The sequence below is a fragment of the Ctenopharyngodon idella genome, chromosome 1, assembly GCF_019924925.1.
Source record: "Ctenopharyngodon idella isolate HZGC_01 chromosome 1, HZGC01, whole genome shotgun sequence".
Classification (NCBI taxonomy): Eukaryota; Metazoa; Chordata; class Actinopteri; order Cypriniformes; family Xenocyprididae; genus Ctenopharyngodon; species Ctenopharyngodon idella.
The window spans coordinates 39,494,185-39,513,332 of NC_067220.1; the positions used below are offsets into that span (position 1 = coordinate 39,494,185).

The 19,148-nt window shown below is 37.2% G+C and overlaps 1 protein-coding gene across 6 annotated transcripts in view; it reads left to right on the plus strand.

Moving 5' to 3' along the window:
* otx2a (orthodenticle homeobox 2a) overlaps positions 1–16,875 on the plus strand; it is a 33,806-nt gene extending 16,931 nt beyond the window's left edge. Inside the window, exons 4-9 of one of the 6 annotated variants that reach the window (XM_051908962.1) lie at positions 11,045–11,075; positions 12,148–12,238; positions 12,393–12,488; positions 14,105–14,222; positions 14,441–14,592; positions 15,721–16,875. In XM_051908962.1, the coding sequence (XP_051764922.1) occupies positions 14,126–14,222; positions 14,441–14,592; positions 15,721–16,479 (1,008 nt within the window). In that variant the 5' untranslated portion in view covers positions 11,045–11,075; positions 12,148–12,238; positions 12,393–12,488; positions 14,105–14,125 and the 3' untranslated portion in view covers positions 16,480–16,875. Of the gene's footprint in view, positions 1–8,515; positions 10,573–11,044; positions 12,489–14,104; positions 14,223–14,440; positions 14,593–15,720 lie in introns of those variants that run through there. The other 5 variants (XM_051908943.1, XM_051908970.1, XM_051908953.1 and 2 more) reach the window with 5 other exon arrangements.
* Positions 16,876–19,148: the final 2,273 nt, after the last annotated feature.

Below are 19,148 nucleotides of genomic sequence, written 5' to 3' on the forward strand. Positions count from 1 at the left end.
TTTAGTTAAGTTTTAGTATTTTTGTTTTTTCTTTCATTTTTAATAGTAGTTTAAAAAAAAAAAAAAGTCTATAGTTTTAATAATTTTTATTTCAGTTTTAGTTTTATTTATTGTAGTCCATCAAGTTAAATTAAAATGAGAACGTTCCCTTGGCAACTATAGCTGAAATATTTTTTTTTTTTTTTTTTTTTTTTTTTTGCTTTATTAGTGTTTATTTTATATAAAGTAATGAACATGTTTTTTATAATGGTTTATGTTTGTTTTAGTTTTAGTTAACCATAAAAACCCTGATATTTAATTTAGACAGTGGTTTCCCAAAAAATAAATGTCTTTATATTATATTATATTATATTATATTAAAAAAATCAAAACAAATGTCATTTATTTCAAAGAAATATATATTCATGAAAAACCACCTTGACACCAAGCATTTGCAGATGCTATTAATGAAATTCACACATTTCTAACTGTCTAAAGTGTCCAAATATTTTTGGGGCCACTGTTCAATATGCAAATATATATACCATAGTTAGGTCCCAAATGATGCATATACACTATGCACTTATACACAATGTACCTATGCACTATGTACTCTTCCATGTAGTGTATGAATGTTATAAGGTTATTTTGTCATTAAACATTGTAGTCTAATAGCCCCGCCTCCTCCACTACATAATTAAAGCTGTGACAGTTGAGTGCATAAAGTGTCCAACATTCCACACTTCATTTTTTACGTTAATTTAGTGCATCATTCGGGTATTTAAAGTGCACTTTTACTTTTTGGAATTTTCTGCATCTCAAGATATGAATAGTATAGCAGTCAACACACTTCTGCCGTAAGATATACCCAGTTATGAACCACATAATTTCAACCTCAACGGTCTCCATCTTAGATTAGCAAAAGAGAAAGAAAAGCTTTTTTTTCTTCCCGAAATGACATACTTCACATGAAAGGCAGTGACATTACACACTCACAAACACATCCACAAGTGTGTTTTATAAGCTTTCCCTCTGAAAAGGAAGCCAGATTGGACCCCCTCAGACACGAGGACTCCCTCTGAAACATCAAGCTCTTTCAGGGAAGAGAGGAGGACAGAGATGAGAGCTCCCTGTCCCCCACCGCTCCCGTCCCAGTGTCTTTGAGAGCTCTGACACAGACAGCGAGAGCTGCGGGAGGCCGCACGTATCATACACTCGGTCTGCTCGCTGAACAGGAGGACACCTTTTAGCTTTTGTCATGAGATTATGAGGATCTGTTATGCCGCTCTGTTCGGTCTGTAACCTACTGAGCAGAGAGAGAGAGAGAGAGCTCAGGTTGAGTTCGTCATTGTGTGGCTCCTGCCTCACAGAAGATTGAAGTGTTCGGTTATTTAAGCCTTCATTTGTTGTGAGGTTGTAATGGTGCTGTTGAATCTTGCTATCTATCTATCGTTCTATTTATCATTCGTTCCATCCATCAATCGTTCTGTCTATCGTTCGTTCTATCATCCATCCATCCGTCCATCCATCCATCGTTTCATCATTTGTCCATAGTTCGTTCCATCCATCCATCCATCCCTTGTTCCATCCATCCATCCATCATGTTGTTCATTCTGTCATTGATCCATCCATTCTTCCATCCATAGTTCATTTATTGTTTGTTCCATCCATGATCCACCCATCCATTGTTTGTTCTATCATTTAGCTATCATTCATTCCATCATCCATTCTTCCATCCATCATTCCCTCTATTGTTCATTTCATCCATCCATTGATTGTTCCATCATCCATCCATATATTTTTTGTTCTATCATTTCTATAATTTATCCATCCATCCATCTATTCATTGTTCGTTCTATCATTTCTATCATCCATCCATCCATTTATCTATCTATCCATCCACCCTCCATTGTTTGTTCTATCATTTATCCATCATTTCTTCCATCCACCCATAATCCCATCCATTGTTCGTTCTATCATCCATCCATATATTGTTTGTTCTATCATTTCTATTATTTATCTATCCATCCATCGTTCGTTCCATCATTTCTATCATCCATCCATCCATTCATCGTTCGTTACATCATCCATCCATCCATTGTTTGTTCTATCATTTCTATCATCCATCCATCCATCGTTTGTTCTATCATTTCTATCATCCATCCATCCATTGTTTGTTCTATCATTTCTATCATCCATCCATTCATCGTTTGTTCTATCATTTCTATCATCCATCCATCCATCCATCGTTCGTTCTATCATTTCTATCATCCATCCATCCATCGTTTGTTCTATCATTTCTATCATCCATCCATCCATTGTTTGTTCTATCATTTCTATCATCCATCCATCCATCGTTTGTTCTATCATTTCTATCATCCATCCACCCATCCATCCATTCATCGTTCATTCTATCATTTCTATCGTCCATCCATCCATCCATTCATCGTTCATTATATCATCCATCCAACCATTCATCGTTCGTTCCATCATTCGCTGTATCATTTATCCATCGTTCGTTCCATCCATCCTTCCATCCTTCCTTTACATTTTCATATACATTGTTGCATTACTATATTATTATCAGATATAGTATATAATAGCCAGTTTTTATATATTTATATAAGAAATATAGAACTAAAAAAACTGACTGTCAATATTAAAATAATTAGAATTTATCTCATGATTTCTTACCAGTCTTTAAAAAAGCACAGTGAGACGGTCGTAATGAAGAGTTCAGTAAATGTAAACTTTTCTTGTCTGTGGACCTCATTTTGAAAACCCCTGATATAGGACACATATCCATAGCATATTTTTCTGTCTTTTGCTCCTCTCCACTCATTTGTCAGCGAGCGCAGCTCTTAAGTTCTTGAGCACTCATCCTCTCACAGTAATTAAATCAAGATCTATAATCCTCCTTCAACCATCTGAGAGCAAACGACCAGCGTTATGCTGACTCGCACGCCTTCCCATTCCTGCAAAAACATAAACCCTCAACCGTTATATGTTTTCATAAAGCTTTGAATTTCGGTTCTCAAAAGTCAACAAAACTACAATTCTTCAATTATGGCTGTGTACATACAAATACAAATAAACAGAAAAAAATTGTGTAAATAAAATTGTGTGCATTGGGATCAAACCGGGCCCCTTCATGGAAACAGGAAGAGGAAATATCATTTTAGATGGTAAACGCAAGCTTTTTAAAGGTGGATGGGGAGGTTGAGGCCCTGACGAAACTCCGATAGACAAATTGGATTACAGAGCAAAGGATTAAATAAAAAAGAGGGGATGACAAACAAGACAAGCCGGCTGTGATCACAGGCTTTAATATATTTCTTTCCCTTCTTCCTTTTCATCTTCCCCACTGACCCACCCTCTCTCTCCCTCTCTCTTTTTTTACGGAGGGAAAACTCGGGCTTAGTCTGGACTTATTAAAGCTGGGATTAATTTGTAATGCTCCCTTTACCCTGAGGGTGAGCAGCAGATTTGTTATCTAAAGCAAACAGGGTGAAGCGCAATAAAATAGACGCACAAAAGACTGTGAAGCACTGAAGTTTTAGAGGGAGCTTTTTTAAGGAGCTTTCGAGAGCTTTGCAGATTAAGTGAAAGTCGTATGCCTGTAATATGTGTCCTTCACAAAAGGAGGAAAGCCATCGAGACATGTTGCAAAAATGAACCGAAAAGGTTCTGCATGTTTGCGATTGTTGTTCACATTAATTCAGGTTTAACAGTTTCTGCCTGCCAGGAAAATATGCACCTGCTAGTCAAAACATTGTCTCTATAAATATTCATTTATGAAATGGCAGGACTGCCATATTATCTGACTGCATGTAGGTAATTTTACATATGGATAAGTGCAAGAACATGCATTAATGTGTTATGAAAGTGTTATAAGGAAGTGTCCATGTGTGTCCAGTAGTCAAATATAACACAAGTCACACATTTTACACCATAAGTCAAATTCCTTTTACACAAATTCCTTTGTGCAACTAATAATAGTAACTGCTAATATTGGCCTACCTAATAACAACTAGTATTTACATTTTTATTAGCGAAAACGTACATTTTGAAAGCCTGAAAGAGCAAAATTATGACATGTTGATGCTTCACAGATTATTTGAGTTTAAATTGTTTTAATGTATTCAAGTGAGTATAAATAGATTAATCGATGTGATAGCACTTATATATATATTATTTTACACAATGTTTGCTCAAAATAACCCCCCCCCCCCCAAAAAAAACCTCATGATTATCAGCTGATGTTTTTTAATGATGCATTTGTCTGAATATAGGTATGTCACATGGTTTTGCCTGCTAACACTGTGCAGTAGGTTTATCAGTGGTTCCTGACGGATAATTGCCTTGGGACACTAAAGGATTTTTAAAAATGCTGAGAACAAAACACTGATTACATAAACGACAGTCTTTGTTATCTGTATTTGTCATATGTTTCAGTGACAATAACCGGCTTAACCCAGGCAAAACACATTGGCCACTGATTATGAACAGCAGCGGGGCAGGAATGGCCTGTATAAAAGCATTATTCCAGTGGGTTCGTCCATATGTCGCTCAACCTATTTAAATAGTCAATTTCCATCTGATCGATTCTGACATTTGTATGGCAACCTGCCAGCGCCGCACCAGTTGCCATGGTGAATCCACTGAGCTCAAGATAAAGATTCAGATCCATAATCAATAGATTGCAATTAGTTTGATGACCGGACGGCTTAACTTTTTCAATTCACTTTAATGCTGTATTTTTTTTACATGGTAATTAGGAGATTGGCTCTCATAATCTGTTGGTGTGATATCAAGTAATGAGATTATGAAGCAGAGATTAACTAGGTGCTTTAGTGGGTAACATTCGAGGAGGAAGTGACTGCTGTTTGCTCACGTTTCTGAACACGGTTACAAAGTGACCTACAAATGTGGTACCATCACAATGAACTGGCTTTATTCATGTCAAACATGTTATTTAATATGACTCAGTCAATCTGACTACAGTAAGATACATCCACAAAGTCATTTTTAAGGGTCAGGTCAGGTAGAAATGGCCTTTTCACTTATTACAGTTTCTTTTTCTTTTCTTTTTTTTAACAAATTATGATTTTTAAGAGTTTTCCTTATGTCTGCAATTTCCATATATTACTGGCACCATATATATTAATAGAAAGTACACGTTCAGAAGTAGTTTTTCATAGGAAGGATGCATTGATGTTCCCCAATTACATTACATTTCTACAACTTATATGAGACTTTTATGAAACAGTTCATTCAAACTCCATTCAAGTTGTTTTGCAGATAGTTTCTGCATTCTACAATCTACTTTTTTTATAAACTTTAGAATTTTAAGATCTTCCACTCACTTTAGCCCACCCTTGGACTTTAATAGAATGTTCAGCTTGCAAATTATAACTGATAAAGATGAGGTCATCATATCATGCTGGATTCTGATTGGTTTTCTTTTTTCTGGCCTATTTGCATACCACAGTTATATTAATACACTATATTGCCAAAAGGATTGGGACATCCCTCCAAATCATTGAATTCAGGTGTTTCAATCACTTCCATGGCCACAGGTGTATAAAATCAAGCACCTAGGAATGCAGACTGCTTCTACAAACATTTGTGAAAGAATGGGTCGCTCTCAAGAGCTTAGTGAATTCAAGTGTGGTACCGTGATAGGTTGCCACCTGTGCAGTAAGTAAATTTGTGAAATTTCCTCACTACTAAATATTCCACGGTCAACTGTTAGTGGTGTCATAACAAAGTGGAAGCAATTGGGAACAACAGCAACTCAGCCACGAAGTGGTAGGCCACGTAAAATCACAGAGAGGGGTCAGCGCACGCTGAGGCACACAGTGCGCAGAAGTCGCCAACTTTCTGCAGAGTCAATAGCTACAGACCTCCAAACTTCGTGTGGCCTTCAGATTAGCTCAGGAAAAGTGCGTAGAGAGCTTCATGGAATGGGTTTCCACGGCCAACCAGCTGCATCCAAGCCTTACATCACCAAGTGCAAAGCGTCAGATGCAGTGGTGTAAAGCACGCTGCCACTGGACTCTAGAGCAGTGGAGACGTGCTCTCTGGAGTGATGAATCACACTGGCAATCCGATGGATAAGTCTGGGTTTGGCGGTTGCCAGGAGAACGGTACTTGCCTGACTGCATTGTGCCAAGTGTAAAGTTTGGTGGAGGGGGGATTATGGTGTGGGGTTGTTTTTCAGGGGTTGGGCTTGGCCCCTTAGTTCCAGTGAAAGGAACTCTTAATGCTTCAGCATACCAAGACATTTTAGACAATTTCATGCTCCCAACTTTGTAGGAACAGTTTGGGGATGGCCCCTTCCTGTTCCAACATGACTGCGCACCAGTGCAAAAAGCAATGTCCATAAAGACATGGATGAGCGAGTTTGTTGTGGAGGAACTTGACTGGCCTGCACAGAGTCCTGACCTCAACCCGACAGAACACCTTTGGGATGAATTAGAGCGGAGACTGTGAGCCAGGCCTTCTCGCCAACATCACTGCCTGACCGTACAAATGCGCTTCTAGAAGAATGGTCAAAAATTCCCATAAACACACTCCTAAACCTTGTGGAAAGCCTTCCCAAGAGTTGAGGCTGTTATAGCTGCAAAGGGTGGGCCAACTCCATATTAAATCCTACGGATTAAGAATGGGATGTCATTAAAGTTCATGTGCATGTAAAGGCAGTTGTCCCAAACATTTGGCTTTTATGTTATATGTGATTAATCACGATTAATCGAGTTGACAGCATTAATATATATATATATATATATATATATATACACACACACACACACACACACACTTATACATGTATTTACAAACTTTTGTTAGATGTGATTAATCACGATTAATCAAGTTGACAGCATTTATATATATATATATATATATTTATATATTTATTTTATATGTATATATAATTTTAGTTAAAATTAAACTGTAAAATGAAAAATACAAACATTTAAACTAATTCAACATTTTTAAATACTATATTTTATTGTATTTAAAGCTGCCTTTATACACCGCAAAGATGTATGTGTCACGTTATATTAATCCTCATACTCAATAGAAAACGAGATGCATGTTCAGTGTCAGACGACCTGAAAGCGGCTAAAACTTTAACACTATTCTTTTTTTTCTAATCTAATTGCTCTCTGCAATTTACACGACTGGATCAATATCACGACAGCCAAGATGGCATTTTCCTCTCACTGGAAACTAGTTTTGAGACTGTCTATCAATAGAGCCACTTTTGAGTTTCCCCTCTCCTCTCCGTTCGGTCCTGCAGGCAGGTCTTAATCCCTCTCTTTTTTGTTTTCTCTCTCGTTTCTGTGGGGCGGGTCATGAGGATCTGATCCTGCACATTCTTGTGGGGCTGTGTGAGCTTCACATGGTAACCAGTGAACCGCATTGTTAGAGAGAGAGAGATTATGGCAGCCATGCAAGTTATAACGTGAGTCTTCACAAGCCAAGAAAGAAAGACCTGAAGGAAACGAAACACACTCTTCCATCTGTTGGCAGCGAAATCTTGTGCTCTTCCTGTTGAGATGAACCGCTTGTGTTTGTTAACAGGTGTTGAGGTGTAGTTGAAATGCTGAGATGGGATATAGGAGTGACAGAAATGAACTTGGCTTGAAAAGGAATTAAAATTCTGTCATTGTTTGCTCACCCTGATGTCGATCCAAACCCATACTGTTAGTTTTACAATGGAACACAGAAAGAGAAATTTTGAAGAGCAATGAAGTCAGTTTGAGGAACAGACTGAAATTTAAGTCATTATTCATTGAATAGTAATGTATCATGCAAAACAATTTCAAGATTTTCATTTTGGAGGTTATATAGCAGCTAAGATGCTTTCAAATGCAAAATAACCAAATTAAGTGTGCTAGTGATGATTTTTGTATGTTATTGTAGTGTGTGTGTGTGTGTGTGTGTGTGTGTGTGTTTAAGATCTGGTTTCTCCTCCTGAGTCTTGTTTCTCTCATTCTATCTCTCATCACTCCTCCCTTCTATTTACCGTCCTAATGAGGGGGGCGGGACCCCTGTGCTGTGATTGACAGCTCCACACTCTCCTGCTCTTCCCTCCTCTCCATTATCTTCATGTCCACACTCACAGTGAGTGTTTGGCTTTTACCCTCCATCATCAAGTGACGTCACCAGGGTTATTATCATTAAAACTAGAACCATAAAAAATATTGTCAATACTTAAAACAAAAGATTATATTAATTAAATATTAAAAAATTAAACTTATTTAATTTCAGCTAGTTACCAAGGCTACATTTCTCCTTTTTTTCTTGAAACATAAAATGACTAGAACTAATAAATATAATTAATAAAAAGTATTTTAAAAATAAAAAAAAAACAATAAAAATGAAAAAACAATAAAATGACTTTAGAGTGAAAACAGAAAAATCTAATTCAAAATATTAATAATAGCTTTAATATATGTAATATGTATGTATATATAATTAATATAATATAATATAATACAAAAGTAGCACTGAACAACACAAATGTAATCATGATAACGTTTTTGCTTAGAAATTCATCGAAGGAAACAGCTTTTTTTTTGTTAGGTTAATTACGTAACGTTATAATTAACAACATACATTACGTATATTGTATTACATTGGACTGAATTCTATAGAATCATTATCTGAACTTGGTCATGGTCTGAGCATGGTCATATAGGGTTTCCACGGTCATGGAAATGTATTATGATTTTAAAATTATGATTTTTCCGGGCCTGGAATAGTCAAATAAATCTTAAAACATTATGGAATTTCTTTATAAAAATCACAACAACATTATTTTTAAAGTTCTTATCTTGAACAGCTGGAAAAGTCATGGAAATTCTTTAGTCTTTGTGACCCCAGATAGGAAAAAATTGGGGATAACTTCATTTTTAATTACTAACGCTACTTAAATGACATGAAACTCAAATACACTCTTAAAATAAAGGTTCCATAGGGTTTTTTTCCCAGTGATGCCATAGAAGAACCATTTTGGTTCCCCAAAGAACCTTTCATTGATCCTTAAAAAATAACATTTTTTTTCTTAGTGTGAAGAACATTTTAAAACCTTTTTTCCACTATAAAGAACCTTTTGTGCAGTGGATAGGTCCCATGAACCTTTATTTTTAAGAGTGTAGGTTTCTTATGAATTATTACGCCATGCTGCACAGAGTTTGTAATGTTACACAACTCAGACAACTAAAATGAGTCCTCTGAATAATGTATAGTGTTCAGGTTAAGTGCTGAGGGCCTGTGTGGGTCTCGGATTATAATTCTGATCTGGGGTCTGAACCTCTGTCTCGAAGCAGTCACGTTATCTGGATTTAAAATGCAAACTCTGAGCTGAGATCAGCTAAAAGCTAGAGGCGAGAGGTTGTTGTTTTCTGGCAGCAGCTACGAGTTTAATTTTCCATGAACAAAAGCTTCGATCAGTTAGTGAGCTCTCTAATCACTGCTGTAATTCATCTGCAGTACATTTGTTCAGTCATGCTTTCTTTGATATTAAGCTTGATATGTGCACATTTCTCTTAAACTAACTTTCGACTATATTTACCCTTTTTGACAGCCAAGGCATTATGACACCACTGAACTGATATCTAAATGCAGCTTTCTTATCAATCAAAGCATTTTTGATGTTCTCCCAACATTGTGCTGCATGGATTTAGTTTTGGATCAGTATTCAATGCAAACGAATATCTGAAGCATGTTTGAGCTGAAGATTCATTAAGATTGTAGGAGTCCAGAAACTTTTTTTTTTTTTTTTTAAATGAAGAATGATTTGTTTCTCATGAAAAAAAGTAAAACAAACCAACAAATAGGGCCTGAATTAATAAATACCACTATTTACAATCTAAAATTAGGCTATGTGTGAAATGACGTGCAACTTTTGAATACTTAAAAGTATTAAAAGTAAAGGTTTAACCAAAAAAAAAAGCAAGATCATTTAGATCACAAACGACACAGGAAGTTATTTTTTCGAATTGAAAAGTACGTTTTATTTTCATTTTCGGTGGATATTGTCGACAGAACTACAACTTCTTACCAATTCGTTACCAATTCATTTATAATAAAACATAAATATGCGGCTATAAAATACCTAAACAAAACACAAAAGTAGATTAAACCGATAAAAGAAGTCTAGAACTTTTGGAAATCTCATATTATAGTTTTCTGATTTAAAGCAGGGCATGGGAAGTCGGTATGGCTACCTGCTGATCCACCTCCATGAACTCCGCAATCCAGGTGAAAAACTTTCCCGCTTCTTCCTCTTCTCGCAGAAGCCGCGCGCGGTGACTGACAGATCGACGCGTCCGGCGCTCGTGCTTTCTGACAACTCCGGGATTTACAGGGGATTTTATGCGCCATCGTTTTAATAAGCGCCGACAATTTACAAGAGACACGACAATCCGCCTAGCAAAGAGACCACTCACTCACACACACACACACACATACACACACACTCACTTGCTTCAGGCCGGCTGATCCCGCGGCTTTACGGGTTTATACTGCTCAGGAAACTCTACTGCATTTTGGGATTACACAAATACCCCTGGACAATAGGTTAGTGCCAGCAGATATCTTGATTTTACGGGATCGATCCTCTTTAACAGCTTTTGGTGGACGCAAAATTGTTTTAGAAGTACGTGTTGTTTTTTCTGGGATTATGTTGTCTCTCATATCTCTGTTGTGGGTGCGACAGTAGTAGCTAATGTCAGATATGAAGCATTAATTCTTATTTGGTAATATAGGCTAGCTAACTGTGTGAATATAGAAAGCATATGGCTTTATATAATGCCCTTTTGATGATTTGAATGAAACTTTTATTGACTTATTCTCATATAGGCCTCATCGTAACTTTATATGAAGAACTGATCATTTAAATCTTTATATTCATATAAGTTGAATGCAACCTAACGTTACAGTTTTCTTCATTAATAATTTACGCACTCTAAAATGTCAAAAAAGTTCTACTTTTCTTTAAAACACGAGTCTTTTGATTGTATTCTTCTTTCTTTCTTTCTTTATTTTGCAGTAACATCGAGTCGACATCAAGAAGTTTGTAGGTACTCTGTTTTTTAATAACCTTGACATGGGGGTCACTTCTGATTTATGTTTTGTTGTTGTTGTTGTTGTTGTTTTAACAAAAAACTAGGCCTACATGTTGTTAAAAATAAGCAAACAAACAAATAACTAAGGCCTAAATTAATAAATAGCCTGTTAAAATCTAAAATTATGTTAAACTATAGGCCTGTCTTAAATAGCCTACATCTAAAAACTTTTACTTAATGACCTTGACACATGTTTTTATGTTTTGTTGTTGTTGTTTAAACTAAAACTAAACTAAACTGTGTTACGCCACACTGACTTTGATTTTGATGTTAATATTTAAAAAAAAAAGAATCGTTTCACTGCTTATGCTTCTTAAAAAAATATAACAGGCCCACGTGATCATATAGGCTATTCTATTAGAATTATTTATTTTTTAAAGAATTTCATTCCTTTTAACGTCGCTTTTTCTCGGTTACACCACCTATAAGCTAAATATAGGCATATTAAGCCTCGAGGGGAAAAAAAGAAAAAACAGCCTCAAATTTTTAAACTGAATTAAATCATTTTGCATGAATAGTATTTAGGCTAAATATGTTTTAGTGTAATAAATCCAGATAAAAAAAAACAAAACAAAAAAACAGGCTAATTGATCCGCAAGAAAAGAAGGAAGGGAGGAAGGCGCATTTCTAAAACTGTCTGACTTCAAAGTTTGTCACAATCTCATTTAAAATAGCCTAATCAATTGAAACGTGCTTATAATTATTTCAGGTTTATACCCAAGCAAACTTTTCTTTATTAGGGTACATGTGAATATGAAATTGTTTATGCATGTTGATAGGCTAATTGGTGCTCAGAAAAGATTTGACGACGCATTTTCATCTGCCAAACACAGCTCGATTTAAGAATTGTGTTCTTATCATTCGTATTTCCTTTCCCGCGGTGTTACGCTCACTAAGGCTCGAATTAAAAGTGTATTCAAATAGTTTACTCTCCTCGGGACTCGCGCTTTCACACGCCAGGTTAATATGTCGTCGCATCAAAAGGAGGAGTTAAATAGCTCTTCTTCTTTCTGATTGGCTAGAGCAGTCGTCTGTAAGAACAAGCGAGACTTCTGATTGGCTGTGGTGGGCGGGTCCGCAGGTGTCTTTTGCTCATAGACGGACAGGCCATCAAGAAGGTGATCAATCTCAATTCGTCAGCATTGGCTATCACCTTAATATCACGCGTGGATACTTTAGGCACCGCATCTGACTGAGTGCAAACGGACTTTCTGGTCATATTGGGAACTTTTGAAGTTTGTGGCTAATTTGTTTTCTAACAAATCCAACCAGCTGGAGTTCAGACTTCTCTTCAAAAAAAGTGTTACTTGGTTTTGTGGATTTTCAGTGGATCTCAAAGAAAAGAGCACAGAAGACCAATAATATAAGGTACAGTATAAATGTTTTATATATATTTTAAGTAGGCCTAGTATCTAAATGTAAAGGTAGCCTACAGATAATTATATTGTATAGCAACATATTTTCCCATCCATTTGCCACACAGATTTTAGGGTGATTTAAAAGTGCAGTAAACTTCACAGGTTGTAACTCTGGCACAACTTTGATTTTGCGTAAATTTTAAAGGCAGCAATTCAACTTAATTTTTCAATTCTAGTGGGTTCATTAAGTTGCGCTTAGAAATATATTTGTATGCTGCTTTAGGAAAATAATTATACATAATTTGCGTTGCCTATAGATATTTAAAAAATATAGACATAGCCTATATATAGGCTATGTCTATATATAGGCTATAGCCTATATAAATATATTTTTCTAGAATTGTTTCCTTCAGAACATAATTGCGCAATTGCAGTCGTAATTAACAAACTTTGCAGAGTAGGCGCAGTGTGCGCGGAGAATAGGAGAGTTTGTGTCGTTTATTTAGTTGATAAGGTTTCTTCTGCAAATGGAGTCCCCTCTGGGTCTAATCTAAATGGCTATGGCGAATAATTTGCACACTCAGTGGTCATTTACATATAGTTAAAGCTCGATTGTGGAGTCTTTAGGCCCATGTTATCTGTCCTCGGCGTGGGATTAATGGGGCCATTCATAGGCATGAGCGACGGAGAAAAAGCGCAACATGTCATTTACAGAACTTTTGTCTTAATACATTTGTACGATTGCCTCATAACAATTGCAGCGAAACACAGTTTGGTCCTCCCAAATAATTCCAAATGCGGATAAGCCTCGAGTTTATCCGAGCGGCCTTCTGTGTGCACGAAAACAGCCGAAACAAGCGCTTCAGAGCTGCTGATTTGAGTTAATGCAGAAGATTTGAGGAAAAAAAAAAAACAATTCAGATATTCGTTTCTAATAGTAAAATTCGTTTTAAAAAATAAAATTAACTATTTACTTACTTTATTTGTTCGTTTGTTCTGTAAGATTGTTGGCTATATATGGCCTATATATCCTATTTAAATATTTAAATACTAATATTATATGCCTTTTGTGCATTCATTCATTTTGGAAGTTCAGTCTTTCCCTAACTGGAGTTAAATTATTAATGCAACTTATTTATTTTTATATATAAATGAAATTTACATAGCTCTTTAAATGTGTCTGTTACCATCTGTTAGATTAAAACGACCATTAAGTAAATTCATAATTGTACCGGCGACAAAAGAAAAGATCAAACACTCCGCGGCGTTGCGTCCATCAGGAGCGCTTAACAGGGCATGACATGCAAATGGCCAATTAGTGTGTGAAGCCCTTGATTAGTCGAGTGTGAAAAAGGAGATCATTAAAGGCAAGACATTAGTCATATTCAGACTGATGATCACTCTCGTGACATGCGTTTGATGCGTTTTACATGTTTTTACAATGGGACTGTGTATCCAAATGCTGTTTATTTATGCTGCACTTTGTGATAGGCTACTGCATGCGTGATAAAATTACAGGCAATTTCTGCACTTTGTTAGTCTTCTTTTTAATATTTTTTTTTGGGGGGGGGGGAACACATTTTTGATTATTGTTTTATTTATTTTAATCATTGATTCTTGCTGCAGGTGTCTCTCTGGAGCTCAACAATGATGTCATACCTCAAACAGGCCCCCTATGCCATGAACGGGCTGGGGCTCAGCGGGGCAACCATGGACCTCCTCCATCCCTCTGTGGGATATCCGGGTAAGCATCCCTAAAAGATAAACATTTAAAGAGTAGAATCTTTATTCAAATAAGCAACAAATAAGAACTTCTCAGTACTTTTAAGCAATGCATGGTAATTCTAAAATGATTCAAGAGCACTTCAAGCAAATTACCTTGACTTTAAAGTACATCTGTATGACTTTTCAAACTCTTTAGACTTGATTTAGATTATTTGATTTGCTAATTCCCTGTTGCAGCAAATCCTCGTAAACAGAGAAGAGAGAGAACCACGTTCACTCGCACTCAGCTGGACATCCTGGAGAACCTGTTCGCTAAGACGCGCTACCCAGACATTTTCATGCGTGAGGAGGTGGCCCTGAAAATCAATTTGCCTGAGTCAAGAGTGCAGGTGGGTGTTGTTGTGCCAGTTTCCTAATGATGATAGATTTCAGGTCAAGTCACTTTTATTTATATAGCGCTTTATACAATACAGATTGTTTTAAAGTAGCTTCGCTTTAATAAACAGGAAAATAAGTGTTAATATTGTAAAATTCATCAATTGTGATGAAAATTAAAAATTATGTTGATTCAATTCAGTTCAATAACTATTGCAAAGTTCATGAATTATAAAACAAGTTAAATTCAGCTATAAAGCAGCTCTACGGAAGACAATAGAATGTTATTTAGCTCAGTGTATGTCAATGTTGTTTCAATTCTGTTCAGTGTCAGTGATGCAATGTTCAATTATGAAATGAGTTTAATGTAGTTCAATAACAGTGTCGATGTTGCAAATTGAGTGTCATTAGCTCAATCCAGTTAGATTTTTGTTCTTATCCAATAGAGTCATTTTTCAGCTCAGTTTAGTTCATTGTTGTTTCAGTTCAGTAAGTGTCAATGCTGCAAAGTTCATCAATTATGAAACAAGCCCAATTCAGCTATAAAGCAGCTCTACCGAAGTCAATAGTGTCATTATTCAACTTGATTCAGTTCAGTGTTGTTTCAGTTCAATTCAATTTCAGTGTTGTAAAGTTCATCAATTATAAAACAAGTTCAACTCAGCTGTAAAACAACTGTATAGAAGGCAATAGTGTTGTTATTCAACTCAATTCAGTTGAATATTGATTCAGTTAAGTTCAATAACAGTGTCAATGTTGCAAAGTTAGTGTCATTATCCAGCTCAATTCAGTTCAAATTTAGTTCTCATCCGAAAGTGTCTTTACTGAGCTCTGTTTAGTTCAATGTTGTTTCAATTCAGTGCAATTATAGTGTCAAAGTTAATCAATTATGAAAGTTCAATTCAGCTATAAAGCAGCTCTACAAAAGAAAACAGTGTTGTTATTCAGTTCAATGTTAATTCAGTTCAACTTGTGTCGATGTTGCAAAAATAGTATCATCTCAATTCAATTCAGATTTTGATCTCATCCGAAAGTGTCAGTGCAGTTATTTTTGTAACATTTCAGGTCATTGACAATATTTGCAGATTTCCAATCCATCCATAAGCATAACACTCATTATCCTGTGACGTGTTTGTTGACAGGTTTGGTTTAAGAACAGAAGGGCAAAGTGTCGGCAGCAGCAGCAGAGCAGCAGCAATTCGAAGATCCGCCCAGCGAAAAAGAAACCCTCTCCGTCCCGCGAGAGCCCGGGGTCAGAAAGCAGCGGTCACTTCACTCCTCCCGCCGTCTCCTCATCGTCCTCGTCTTCGTCCTCAGGCTCCAACCCCTCCGGTCTTAGCGGAGTGAGTCTGATCAGCAGCTCGTCCTCAGGAACAACACCTGTCTCGTCCATCTGGAGTCCCGCTCCAGTTTCGCCACTCCCTGCTCCCTCCTCGCTACCCGACATCTCCCCCCCGGCCAGCGCGTCCTGCATGCAGAGGGCCATCTCGGGCGCCGGGAGCTCCACAGGAGTGCCGTCATATCCCATGCCCTACAATCAGGCTCCCAGCTACGCCCAGGGCTACCCGACCTCGAACGCCGCCTCTTATTTTGGAGGCATGGACTGCGGATCCTACTTGGCGCCCATGCCAGGTCACGCCCACCATCACCCGCACGCCCATCACACACAGCTGAGCACCGCCCCGCATCACCACATCGGGCAGAGTGGCGGGCACCCGCACCACCCTCACCAGGGATACGGCGGCACTGGGCTGCCTTTCAGCTCCTCAGACTGTCTGGATTACAAAGATTACAAAGAGCAGGCTGCCGTGGCATCATCATGGAAACTGAACTTCAGTTCTGCGGCGGCGGACTGCTTGGACTACAAAGACCAGGCCGCCTGGCGTTTTCAGGTTTTGTAAGGACTTCTGATGTTGTTTACTGACGTTTACTTGTTTGTTTTCCTTTGGAGAAAGTCCCTTCCTAAACATCGGACACCACTGGGAAGAAGTAGTGACTTTTGTGCCAACTTTTTCCAGCCGTAGGAACAAGGGTTACCAAAGTTTCTTGTGCATTTTAAAATCGAGACGGGTTCTTCGTCACCCTCAATGGACAGAGGAAGAAGCGAGGGCCAAATATGTCGCACTCCCGGCACGACGCACTGAACGAAAGAGACACGTGGTGTTTGAAACAATGAAGGCAATAATAATTTTATATATGATTTTCTTTACAGAGGAAAAGGTGACTTGCGCCTTACAGCTCATGTGAGATGTTAAAAACTAATTTGCATTCATGTTCATTTAATAAATATAAGCTTAAAAATTGAGACACATTGTTTTTCATTTCCTTTTTGACTTAAACTTAAACTTGTGCTAAAAGTATAAGGTTCAAAATGACAGAAATGGTGATCTTCTTAATTCAGTTGTGTGTATATATATATACACGGTCTACCCATCATGAATATTTACAGCTTCAGAAGTGGCTTATCCAATCAGGGTTTTTTTTTATTCATTTTGTAATAAAGTAATAAGCCACTCAAGGCCATGTGTACAACACAAAGGGCCTAAAAGTCATTTTACCATGGTAAAATCACTGTAACATATGGCTTCAGATGGTTTGTTGCTTCTCAAAAATGGTGGTGGCACCAAAGTAATGTAGTTCATCATTAGCCTGTTAACTGTAGGAACTTTTACAGCAGTTTCAAAACGGAAATGTTTCTGTTTCACAAAGCTGTATGAATTGAGGATAGCTTCACAGTTTAATAAGTGAGTAAACTGCTCATGATTTCATTTGTTTAGTTCTGTCTGGAATAAAAGGGTGGCTTAGATTCAATCCAAGAGAAAAGCTCACAAATCATATAAACAATAATTAAGTCATATCAACACATTGATGAACACGTATTGGTATTCTGACCGGTAATCAGTGGCTTGCAAAGATGTGCAGATTTATTTATCCAACAGAAAAATGACAAATCACGAATTTAATTATCAACTACCTCAAGACTCTCTGAGACGCAGCTGGGTAAATAGGGTTAGATAAACGGGATGGCAATGTTTGCTTGTTTGGTCAGTGGAATCCTGCTGTGCTGTAGCTGCATGGCATCTTACTGAGGCGCAAACATCGTGGGATTTGGTACATCTGCATCAAACAAGCCCAACTAATCTCTGAGCATGTTTGAGGAATGCTGTTGTCTGGTTAAAACTGGACCGAAGTAATCCAAACACCTGTTCTCACCACATAACACCATCTCCCGTACTTATCCCGGTATTCAGACACTTCATAATTGTATGACATAAAACTTCTTCTTTAGTTCAGGACCCAGATTTTGCATTGGAAATCAAGTGGTAACCTAACAGTACTGAAATTGTTTATCAAATCTCAAAATGTATTTATTGAACTGTCTAGGACTAGACCCAACAATATGCACTGAAAGAACACCTGTGGTGAAAATCACGTTTTTAATGTTGTTCATATGTCTATGTGGTTTTTAATATGCTTTAAGACAAATTATGTGCAAATTCACCAGTCAACACTATATGCATATTCATGGATCCACATATGCTAAATAAAGCAAGGGTGTAGAGTTACATCCAAGCTATTTTAAGGCATGAAGAAATTATTTTCACAGGGAAAAAAAAAACAAAAACGTTTAAATATGTCATTTTGGTGACCAAAGATGAGTTTTAAGGGACAAAATTATTGACTACAGGGGGACTTTAAGATGACATAGGGTGTCATGCACCATTTTTTTGAGGAAGATTACTAAACAACAGAAATAAAAACCATCGACCTTAACTATGTACATTTCAAGTACAAAGAGTGCTGTCGTTGGTGGAGTGGGCTGTAACACTTATGGAAACATGAATATTAGTTTAAAAGTAGCCTACGCTATGTAACTTTTTTTTGTTCAAAATTAACAAAATTTAAATAATGCCAATACATCAGTTTTTGTCTTACCCTGATTCAGTATGGTAAGCCTATTATAAGCGTTTTTAGACCCGACGGGATGGTTTTCGCGGGAAATTGCGTACATACGTCACTCGCCCGTGCGTGTCTGGTCGTATCTGTAAATAGAGAAAAGTTGCTCCGGCTGCTTCGACGCGTGTTTGGTGTGAGAGTGGCATAGGTTAGTTGGAACAACGAGCGAGAAAGTTTGACATGGAGCAGATAAATCTGGAACCTCCGGGGAATCACCCGTTTAAAAAAGACGTGGAACAGGGGAGAGTCTGCTGGCAAAGAGAGAATGCGACAGGGTTCATAATCAACGGACAATCAACACTGGCTTGGCTTTTCGGAGATGGCGAGAACTGAGGGATTTGGACTGTTGTAAAAGCGATGCTGAGATGATGGCGTTTTTAGTAATCAACAGGTGAGTAAGGTATTTTATCAAACAGATATCAAACTGCCATATGTAGCTCTCTAACAGTTATTGTAAAGCATTATCTGTTATGAAGGGAAAGGTATTCATCTGCACAGTTACTCAGAGCAAGAATAGTATTGTGAAATAGTAATAGAATTTAAAATAACTGTTTTATGTGAATATATTTTAAAATGTAATTCATTCCTGTGATGCAAAGCTGAATTTTTGACA